The sequence below is a fragment of the Callionymus lyra genome, chromosome 2 (genome assembly GCF_982586985.1).
Source record: "Callionymus lyra chromosome 2, fCalLyr1.hap1.1, whole genome shotgun sequence".
NCBI lineage: Eukaryota > Metazoa > Chordata > Actinopteri > Syngnathiformes > Callionymidae > Callionymus > Callionymus lyra.
In genome coordinates, this window is record NC_141819.1 from 38,485,034 (window position 1) to 38,497,117 (window position 12,084).

The 12,084-nt window shown below is 41.9% G+C and overlaps 1 protein-coding gene across 1 annotated transcript; it reads left to right on the top strand.

Annotated features, from left to right (window-relative positions):
• The first annotated feature begins 939 nt into the window (after positions 1 to 939).
• Positions 940 to 10,645, top strand: fscn2b (fascin actin-bundling protein 2b, retinal). The gene is made up of 6 exons (XM_087783066.1): positions 940 to 1,035; positions 1,105 to 1,831; positions 7,966 to 8,122; positions 9,343 to 9,464; positions 9,714 to 9,881; positions 10,440 to 10,645. Exons 1-6 carry the CDS (start codon positions 943 to 945, stop codon positions 10,643 to 10,645), a joined length of 1,473 nt encoding a protein of 490 aa, XP_087639192.1. The 5' UTR covers positions 940 to 942.
• Positions 10,646 to 12,084: the final 1,439 nt, after the last annotated feature.

The following is a 12,084-nucleotide window of genomic DNA, read 5'->3' on the forward strand; positions in this document are numbered from 1 at the left end:
TTCAAGCCCCATATGTTGATTAGCTTCCCCAAAAGCACCTGCCATCACAAACCCCCTCGGTTTATCTGCTGAATTCGGAAGTCCACCCCCCTTGAAGTGACCCGGACGTTGCAATCAGAGAAGGTGTGTAACTGAAGCCCTGCAGGTAAGAGGAGCTGCACTCTACCCCACAGACTTGGAGGCTGCTCTGGTTACCCGGCGATGTTCACATTGTTTCTACTTACCTGCCTTTATATGTCAGAGAGAAGGGGAAAGGAGGGCAGAGAATAAAACACAGGGGCGAAAGAGAGCGGGATTATACAGATGGCAGGGAAGAGAAAGGTGGTGAGAACAGAGTGGAGGAGAGGATTACAGAGGAGAGCTTTGTAGTGAGGTTCACTCGTCGGGAGGAGTTTTCTGAGAGGATGTTCGTCTTCTCTGATCAAACTTCTTCCTAGCGCCTTGTGAAGAGCACGACAGGAAGGATGGAGAGACAGAAGGAGTGAGCGAGCCGAGCAGGAGGGAGAAGACGAGAAAGCCAGGTGATGGTTTGCCGATGAGACCTTGCTGCTTTGAAACTAAAGCCGACCACAGCAAGGTGACCTGCATAAAGAACGCCTAGGAGTCGCGAAACCACAGTGAGTAAAATAACTTTCTAAAACTGAACCTATCCCTAACTCATCCTCAACCCTAACACAAACCCTTAACCCTACCCCTACCCCTACCCCTACCCCTACCCCTACCCCTAATAGAAAAGCTTTATTCATCCCCAGAGGGGAAACACACTAATCCTAAACCAAGCCCAAAACCCTAACCGTAACTCAGGTACACGGAACAAAATAAAGATTTTTCCATCGTAAAGACATCCCCCTTTGAGTCACCCTGCATTATAGCTGTAGAGATGCAGGTACTGTGGTCGTTCGAGTCTCCAACGCTTTGCTGATCCTTCTTTTCCAGGTAAGGATGCCGCCCAACGGAAACCGCCCCTTGAAGCTTCAGTTCGGGCTGATCAACCACGAGAGTCGCTACCTCACTGCGGAGGCGTTTGGATACAAGGTAGCTCAACTCTTTATCCAAGATTGAAAGTGCGTCAGGTGAGTGATGCAGAGCTACTCTGTCTGTCAGGTGAATGCATCCGCACCGAGTCTGAAGAGGAAGCAGATGTGGACTCTGGAGCAAGACTCCCAGGACACGCAGATAATCTACCTGCGCAGCCACCTAGGACGCTACCTGGCCACCGACAAAGACGGGAAGGTGACATGCGAAGCCGACGGGCGCAACTCAGACTGTCGCTTCCTGATTGTGCCTCGATCAGACGGACGTTGGGCCCTGCAGTCGGAGCAGCACCTTCGCTTCTTCGGCGGCTCCCGAGATTACCTGTCGTGCTTCGCCCAGGTGATCACGGAGGCCGAGCTGTGGGCGATACACCTGGCCTTGCACCCACAGGCCAACCTGCTCTCTGTCGCCCGCAAACGCTACGCTCACCTCTCCGCGGAGGATGGCGAGATCGCCGTGGATCTGAACATTCCCTGGGGGGTGGCCGCTCTCCTGACTCTTGTCTACGTAGATGGGAAGTACTCCCTGAAAACCTGCGACAGTCGCTTCCTCAGCAACGACGGCAAGCTGCTGACGCAGGGCAGCCGGTCGACGGCTTACACGCTGGAGCTCAAGTGCGGGAAGCTGGCCTTCAAAGACTGCGAAGGGAAGTACCTGTCCCCCATGGGACCCACCGGCACTCTGAGGTCCGGACGATGCTCCAAGCCAGGCAAAGATGAATTGTTTGACCTGGAGGAGAGTCACCCACAGGTGGTTCTGATGGCTGCCAACGGCCGATACGTCTCCATAAGACAAGGTAGGTTGTTGCAACTCCTTTGAGACCTTGTTGTAGTCCAGAGAGATGCAGGTTAGTCACATATGCTTTATGTTCAAGCATGTTATCAATACTCATCTGGACAATCACAACTTGACACAGAACAGGGTAGAGTGAATGTAACAATCGAACAAAAATACATACAAATATTTAGTTTGTTTAGAAAATGAAAAAGAAACTATTTTCAAGGAGTTTGTTCCTAAGTTGTTGCTTCTTGTCCCTATATCTGCCAGTTGTTTCTTTTTACCGACTGATGAGTGGCACCACACGCTTTTACTTGATATTTACATGATATTTCTATACTTCTTTAATATTTATAATTAAATCAGCCTATATAAATGTATTCCCCCCCCCCCCCATTTAATTAATAATCATTTCTTCATTAAGTCCATCATTTGGCATAATGTCCTCACACAACAGTGTGCAGTGTGGCCCCTGAGGAGATGTAATGGCCCACCTAAAGCAGGACAAGCTCAAGTGATTGTTACCTGATCAGGGATGCAACGGCAGTAATCATGAGTCATGTAGACCTCCTCACCAATCACTCAAGGATCATGTCGGGAAAACTAGACATGTGTTCCGACACACACAAACCTCTCAGAGCTCTTCACTGATTTCAAGAAGCAGATTTCAAAATAGTAGATCGACAAATTAGCTTAAGAATGATCATGTCGTCCACTGACCTCTCAGTGAAGGTTTAGGGGGAGTGCACGAATGAAAATGCCCCCATGAAAAATAGAAAATGTCAAATTTTGGATGAAGACAAAATTGGTTCAAAATTAACATGTAGACTACTGACCTCACTGTGAGGTCAAAGGGAAGGGGGCACAAGGGAGGAAAACATAAAAAATCGAACAGAAATGTCCAAATACATGTATGACAAAGTAAGCAGCATACATTTATTTTATATCCCATATTTAATACATAGAGTTCAAGGATGATTTTCACCTTGTTTCTGCACATGTTAAAGCCCCCCCTCTCCAGAGTTTCTGGGTAATTTCGATTGTTTTTTATGGCCGGGCGATGCCAGGTTTTTCATCTAGCTGTGATTAAAAAACTTGATCATGCTTAAGTCAATACATTCATTGAGCCGTGACCCATTTTCTCACTGCAGAGCAGCAGATTGTGTTGTATATTAGGGCAGAAAAGGGGTTCAAATGTGTCCCTCATGAGCGATGGTCTTTCAGAAACCCTGCTCTTTCACTGGGGGATAAATGTCTGAGCTTTGTGGGGTAATAACGTTTACACTTCTCCGCTGCCCCTCGGGTTTAGAAACAGCTGCCTGTAACGTATCTGCTGCGCCGTAATACTGTGTTGATACTGCATTATGTACTTACGCTGGGACTCGGGTGTAGGACTGGGTTATTTGATCACGATGAAGGCGCAGCTCACTGCAGGGCTGATGGATTACACCCGCTGCACATTAGCTCTTCTCAAAACACGCCGGACTTTCTTTGATTAAAGGTGAACAAATGACACTGTGAGGCTCCGTTTACATCCCAGCAGCAACGCGTGAGGAATATCTGCCGACTGCACGGCAGCTGATGGGTTGTATGGTTTGGGTTGGATTAGCGTACGTCAACGGTGTGTGTCGGCGCACATGGGTATGACACTGGTGGCTGCAGATTCTTGTCTGCAGTGTTGAGTTACTTCATCTCTGTTGTAACTAAAGCTACGGCGGCCTGGTGTTCCCAGTTGGCTGCGGCGCTGCAGGCGGGGACCGGGAAGAGATCTAGTCCGAAGTCTCTCGGTGCAAATCACCGACGATCCACCGACATACAGGGAAACACTTGCCTGATGCTTGTAGCTCTGTGTCGCTTCAGTCCGCCCGCCTCACCCCGAGTACTGTCGTTTTACTGCGGCTGAATTATTGATACATGTTCCTGGAAGGTAGACCAGAGTCTGAAATGCGAATGACCAGAACTCTCTCCAGCATAACCCAATTTAACTGTCAAGTCCTACATACACAAATGAAATAATAAAGTAAAATATAATGAGGTGTATGTTGGATTCAATACAGAGTAAAAGTAACTTCAATCAAAAATATTGTAAGTATTGCTTCAATCAGGGACGAGGAAAATGTTTTCAACAAACAAGAAGGAAGCCAGTAGGATTTATTTGGCAGGGATGGCAGGTGTTGGCATTGAATACACAACTTGTCTCTTGATATTCGTTGAGGATGACGACTGAGCCATACAACAGTAGTGTAGCTCACTCAAGTGGACCCAACACAACCAGGTAAAGTCTTCTGATCTATTTAAGTCCAACATTTTGGAATAATTAGGTTCACAAGTTAAACAATGTTGGTAGTTAGGAAATAAAATCACCTGCAACACACACAGACTCAGCACACACGTACGCACAAACACACGTAGATACATACACACTCAAAACCACACACATCAACGCACACCGAAATTCTCTCACACACATTCTCACACACACACACACACACTTACACACACATTCACATATGTACACACATATATACATGCATACATAAATACAAACTTACACACACATAAACACATTTAAAGACTCACACAGATACAAACTTCCACAGAAACGCACAGACTCACATATTCAACACACACGAACACAGACTCCGCACACATTCAAGCACACACAGGTACAAACACACAAACAATCAAACCAATAAATAAACAAACGCATACACAGATACAAACTAACACGTACACCTATAGAAAGATATAAACACCAAATACACACATAAACACTCTCACATGCACAAACACACATTCACAAAGACACACAAACACGCACGGACACACTCACACAAACACACACACACACACTTGTGTATAGGCGAGAATAAAAGGTGTGACTGAATACGGAGAGCTGGATGAGTGAAGGAGAAAATAAGGAGCAGGGGGAGAGTAGCATCATCTTACCATTAATAATAGATGTCAGAGCCGTCTACTGGTGATGGATTAGTTAGGCCTGCTCCACTTATGGCTGAAGCTAGGACAGCAGCAGAAAGTGGAGCTACAGGTCCACACCGGGTTAGAGCTTCTCCAGAGTTGTGTATGCGTGAGCAGCCCCGGGGTCAGAGATGGTCACGATCAAAGCCATCGATACCTGCTGATTGGAGGCTCGGATTCCAGCGTATCCAATCTCTTTCTCCCTCGTTCACCGCTTCCTCTCCTTCCCTGCTTCCTGCCCTGGTCCCAGCTGAGCTTCATCTCTGGCTTGAATTAGTGTGAAATGGACAAATGAAACAGGTAGACAAAGCATGACATTGAGTCAGGATGAGAGAGAGCGGGAGTGATGGGCCCCGGGGCGTGAGGTGGTGAGCGGGGGGCGCTAGTGTGAGCTTCACATGCACTTAAGATCTCTGATAATTCAAGCAGACAGCTCCATGACCTCACGCTGCCCAATTTATCAGCTGAGAATAAGACCTGATTAAGGCGTCCACGTCGCTCGCCGTCCGTGACATCTTTGTTTCATCTCTGTCGCTTATTTCATCGAATTAAAAACATCTAACCTTCAAGAAAACAATGGATTCGTTCTGGGGCTTTAGTCTGTGAAGCTCGCTGAGCAGAAGTTAATAAAATGGACTCAACAATGGGACAACACAGAAATGAATAAACAACATGAAAACAAGGTGTTTAGATTTTCACATTTCTCATTTATTACACATTTTCTATACACAAAATACACATTAACACAAACTATCATATTTGTTTCTTCTTATAAAAAGTATTTTTTACTAGGATACACACAGTTCTCTAATTTTTTACTTTTTCTTGATTATTTTAAATCTTATGAATTGAATCTTTCAAAGTGTTAAGTCTCTCACCGCACACCTGGTTTTCAGGGGGCTGCAGAGACTCTAGTCCAGGAGTCTCAAAGACACTTCCTCAGAAGATTGTTGTTAAGATGGTCTTAAAGTTGAGAAGACCTCAGAGACTGTACACAACTACAGAAGCTTGGACACAATTTAAGATAGAAACACTCAAGCAGATAGTAGGTAGAAAATACAAGGACAACGATGATCATGATGAGGAGGAAGAACAGAAAGAGAAGTAGGATGATGAGGATGATGATGAGGGTGATGAAGATGATGATGAAGATGATGATGATGATGATGATGATGATGATGAAGATGATGATGATTGAGGTGATGAGGATGAAGATGATGAGGATGATAAAGGTGATGAGGATGGTGGAGATGAAGAGGATGATGAAGATGATGGAGATGATGAGGATGATGGTGAAGAGGATGATAAAGATGAAGAGGATGATGATGAGGATGGTGGAGATGAAGAGGATGACGGAGATGATGAGGATGATGGAGTTGATGAGAATGATGAGGATGATGGTGAAGAGGATGATAAAGATGAAGCGGATGATGAGGATGATGAGGTTGATGGAGCTGATGAGGATAATGGAGATGATGAGGATGATGGAGATGAAGAAGATAATGGAGATGATGGAGATGATGAGGATGGTGGAGATGATGATGATGATAAATAATATGAGAATGGTGGAGATGATGAGGATGATGGAGTTGATCAGAATGATGAGGATGATGGTGAAGAGGATGATAACGATGAAGAGGATGATGAGGATGGTGGAGATGACAAGGATGATGGAGGTGATGAGGATGATGGAGATGATGAGGATGGTGGAGATGATGATGATGATAAATAATATGAGAATGGTGGAGATGATGAGGATGATGGAGATGATGAGGATGATGGAGGTGATGAGGATGATGGAGTTGATGAGAATGATGAGGATGAGGATGGTGGTGAAGAGGATTATAAAGATGAAGAGGATGATGAGGATAGTGGAGATGATGAGAATGGTGGATATGACGAGGATGATGGAGGTGATGAGGATGATAAAGATGATGAGGATGATGGAGATGATGAGGATGATAAAGCTGATGAGGATGATAAAGATGATGAGGATGATGGAGATGATGAGGATGATAAAGCTGATGAGGATGGTGGAGATGATGAGGATGGTGGATATGATGAGAATGGTGAAGATGAGAAGGATGATGGAGGTGATGAGGATGATAAAGATGATGAGAATGGTGGAGATGATGAGGATGATGGAAGTGATTAGGATGGTGGAGATGATGAGGATGATGGAGATGATGAGGATGATGGAGATGATGAGGAAGATGGAGATGAAGAGGATGGTGGAGATGATGAGGATGATGGAGATGATGGAGATGATGAGGATGATAAAGATGAAGAGGATGATGGAGATGATGAGGATGATGGAGATGATGAGGATGATGAAGATGATGGAGATGATGAGGATGATGGAGATGATTAGGAAGATGGAGATGAAGAGGATGATGGGGATGATGAGGATGATGAAGATGATGAGGATGATGGAGATGATGGAGATGATGAGGAAGATGGAGATGAAGAGGATGGTGGAGATGATGAGGAAGATGGAGATGAAGAGGATGATGAAGATGATGAGGATGATGGAGATGATGAGGATGGTGAGGATGATGGAGATGATGAGGAAGATGGAGATGAAGAGGATGGTGGAAATGATGAAGAAGATGATTTCTGAAGCTAATGAAGTCATGTTCAGAGTGACCCGGTCACAGCCTGGAGATGGAAACGACCCACAAGTCCTGGTCTCTTCCTGCTTCTTCCTTCATTGAAGGCGATGGAGAGATTGGAAAGCTGATTATATCAGAGCCCAGCTGTGAGGGGGGCAGGGGGCAGGGTAGGGGGTCGGAATCTGTGGGGGCAGCAGTTTGGATGGGGGAGGAGAGATGTCCTGAGAGGGGGAGATAAGCAGGATAATGTGTCATTAGAGGATTAGAAATGTATCAGGCATGTTGTTGGATGAATCTAATTAGAGGTTTAACTGACGAGCAAACATCTGTAATCCATGCAACTCTCTGTCGTCATGGAGATCTGAGCCCATCTACGTGTTGAACTCGGCCATTGTTTTTGGATGTAATTAGAGATTGAACGTCTTGAAAAGGCACCAGAAAGATGGAACCGCCCGGTGATGATCCGGGTCAGCGTTGTGTTACTCTTTGAAAAAGCAAAAGTGTCCGGTTGGATTTCTCTGCAATCACTTACCCGCCGGCACTAATGAGCGCGTCACCGCAGGGGTCAGTCTGGCCGCCAACCAGGAAGACGAGACGGACATGGAGACGTTTCAGATGGAGATGGACAAGGAGAGCGGCAAGTGTACCTTTCGCTCCATTCAGGGAAACTACTGGGACCTGGTGGCCCACGGAGGGATCCAGAGCACAGCCGTGGAAGTGTGAGTGAGGAGCTCGGATCGCCGTTCAAATAGATGTGGAGAAATGATTTTTCTAGTTCTTACTTTATTACTGTTCTTTCTAATTTTCCGTATCCTATAGAACATCGCACACATCACTAGACCGTGCGGTGTCAATACTTATAATAACGTATTAAGTACCAAAGTCAAACACAAAACATAGTATTGAAAAGTTGATTTTAACATTTAAAATATTAAAGCTGTACATTTTTCAGTTGTCGCACTTTCAATTCATCATTTGATTTAATGAATGCTATGTTCAAGGGTTGAATTAGTTGTATTTAAAATAATTGATAATTGATATTATTATTCCAATAAATCAAAAGTACATTTTCTAAAGACAATATCTTTTACTTTTAAATTCAATATAAAACTGTTGGTATGATAGTGTAGTCTTGCCAGACTAATCCAATCGAGCACTGAGCCACTCACTGTAACTTAAATATTCATTATGAATATAACTAAAACTATTAGTTTGGAAACCTGCCATGATTAATTTAAGTACTTCTACATCGTCACATGACCGACTGTGTGTCGCATGATTGGCCGAGAGTTCGACCAAGTAGCTCGGTACTCTTTTACTACTGTCTGGTAGCACTATTATAGAAACATGTTAATATTGAATTTAGAAAAATAAGAATATAAAATACTGAATGCAGAAACTCCATTTATTGTTCTCAGTCAGATAAGGGTCACTTGTTTATTTGTGTGAAACAACACAATAATATAAGAGATGTTTAACTGGATGGAGGCTTCGGGGGAAAAGGTTTACCAGATGTTGTTGTCAGACATCACTGACACTTTGTTTCATAATATTTTCATGTGGATAATCTTCTTTTAATCTCAATTTTCTTTTCTGTTCTCGTCTATATACAATGAAAATATTCTCTTTTATATAAAAACAGCCGAAAACTCCATTAATAAACTAATTATTCTATCTACAAATTGTATTAAAAACAGTTTAAAACATGTTAAAGATTTAATAAATTGCTGTAAAAATTTCCACAAAGTACAAAAACCTGGAATATATTTATTATTTTACATTAGAAGACACAGAATATTGAATCAAGGACATAAAAACAAGTCATATAAACAATTTGTTTGAACTTAATGGAATTGCATCAAGAGAATAATGTTTTTTTTTAATCATGTTAAACCTAAAACATTTTTATAATGCCATGTGATAACATTTGGACCTGCAGGTCGGCGAGCTGCATGTTCACAGTGGAGTGGCTGGACTACAAGGTGGCCATCAAGGCCAACAATGGAAAGTACATCTGCACTAAGAAGAACGGGCAACTGCTGGCCGTCAGCGACTGTGTCGGTCGGTACATGTTTCATCCTTCCCACGCTTCTGTTTCTGATGCCGTCTGAGGACTTTCTTCCTTCTTTCATCACTGAAAAGCACATCTGCATCTGCATTCATTTTAATTATTGAACAACCTCGCCGTCAATCTGTTCTTGACACCAGGGGGAGCCAAAGACAATATTTTCAATCTTACACGTTGCGTCTTTAACAAGGACCTCAGATATACGTGAAACCTGAGGATTCTTAGATGTGTGTGTTGTGCAGGCGAGGACGAGCAGCTGACCCTGAAGCTCATCAACCGACCCATGTTGATCCTGCGAGGAGAGAACGGATTCATCTGCCGCCACCGGAACTCCAACGCGCTGGACGCCAGCAGATCCGTCTACGACATCTTCAACCTGCAGTTCAGAAACGGTGCCTACAACATCTCAGGTCAGCTCACCTCGCGTTTATATGAGCTTTTTACATTTTATAAACCTGAAAAAACTGAAGTTAAAGCAGCACTACATAACATTTTGACACTATTTTTAAAATGTTGCCTGTATTTATTGTTTATTTTGAAGTTAGAACTCTCTAACTTATTTTAACAGTAATCTGAACGACAAAACTTTTTTTTCTGGACGATCTGCCCTTTAGGTCTAAGAGTGTTTTGTCTTGATTAAAAGAATATTGTTTAAAACCATGTTTGATTGAATTTATGACCAACTAAATCAACCACAGTTAAAAAGTTAAAAATCACATATATTTCATAGGTTTAGTCAGAATTTTACCCATTTTGTTGATTTTAACATTAAAAGCATTTTGCATTTCAGTTTGTGATTCTGAAAAGCCTTTTTATTAGTTTGATTTCCTTTATTGATCGTTAGTTAATGTGTTCTGACACTAGGTGGAGCCAGAAACTATACTTTCAATCATACGTATTACTGCTTGAACAAAGAGCTCAAATATGAACGACTGAAGATCTCCTCAAGAGATGTGTGTGTTCTGCAGGCGAGGACGGCCGGTTCTGGTACGTCAACAGTGTGGGTCTGGTGTGTTCCGACGGAGAGACACCGGAGGATTTTTCTCTGGCTCTTCTGGAACATGGCCGACTGGCCATTCGTGCGAAGAGTGGGAAGTATCTCCGCGGGGACCCGGGAGGAACGTTGAAGGCCGACGGACTCAACCCGAGCAGATCGTCTTTGTGGGAATATTGATGCTGACCTTAGTGACCGCCATGTTTGTGTCGCTCCAGTGGACCTCCTGAAGAATCTTTCCAAAAATCTTTATAAAATGTTTTCCTGTCTTTTGTTGAATCAAAACTAAGTTTCTGTTTCTTGGATCCTTTTTAAAAACACGACAAACTGATGAGAAGCTCCAGAAGTCTTGTCTGAGATCCAGGCTGCTGTCGTTCTGAGTGACAGCGGTCATTACTGGACTCTTCTCTGGACCCTCCGCTATAAGAACCTGCTCTGGTTCCAGGACTCCAGGAGCCGACAGTGACTGACACGCATCAGGAGAAGAACTGGAGACGTTTTCACTCTGAAACCTGAGATGAAGACCAGGATGTGACCCAGAACAAGCCCATATAAGGGCACTTTCTTTATCATGGTTTTTGTTTTGTTATTATTCCAGGTTAATACAGATTTAATATTAGTGATTAAAACAATTAACATTTGTATTCAAATACTGTTGTGTAGTAGTTAATAATATAAAATAACACAGCCTCACGTTGAAGCTAAAATAATTTATACATTTCAATTACTTATTAAACATAATGTTTATTATTATAAAATCTAACTTGCAAGTAGCTTTTAGAAAATGTAATAATTTGACTTTAGAGAAATTAGTTGGAGTTTTAATCTTTACTGTTTTTCCTCCAAGTACATCAGCGCCATCAGAATATTGAATGGTTGAATTGAATATTTAAAATGTTGAAACTTGAATTGTTGAGATTTTCTTTTTTTAATTGAATCATTTTATTGAATAAAATCATTTGTAAATTGAAAGGTTGGATTTGTTTTTCTTATTAAACAATTCAACACTACAATCGAATTTTTCAAAAATGAATGGGTGTTTTTTTTTTTTAAAAAAAACAGATTGATATTGTAATTTAAATTTAAAAAAAAACATACTTCTAAAATATTTTACATTAATCGCAGACTTTTAAATTCTAAATAAAGTGTTAGTATAATAGGGCCAACATGAATTATTTTTTTCTTTTGAATCACTAAATTATCAATTAAAGTTGGATTGTCTAATTCCAAAAATTTCCAAACACTTTTTCTTAATTATACTAGAATTCAGAGTGTCCCCCTCATCTCACCTTAGGAAGCTGGGATACATTTTTAAAGGATCTAAAAGAAAATAAAAAAGCATTCATTTTGTTGTTATTCAATTGTTTTAATTTAATTGTTAAGAAAAAAATACATATTTTAATAAACTTTACATACATTTAATTATATTATTTAAAGAAAATAAATCAATGCTTGAAAAGTAAAAAAGACAAAGTTTCAACAAATAAAAACCTTTCAGAATTCTGACGTCACTGATGTACTTCCATATAATTCTCTTTTGTCTATTTTTGTTACTTAGTGTTTCCACATTTTAGTCGCATTTCTCACACATCCACAACATTACTTTGTGTAGTTCAAGA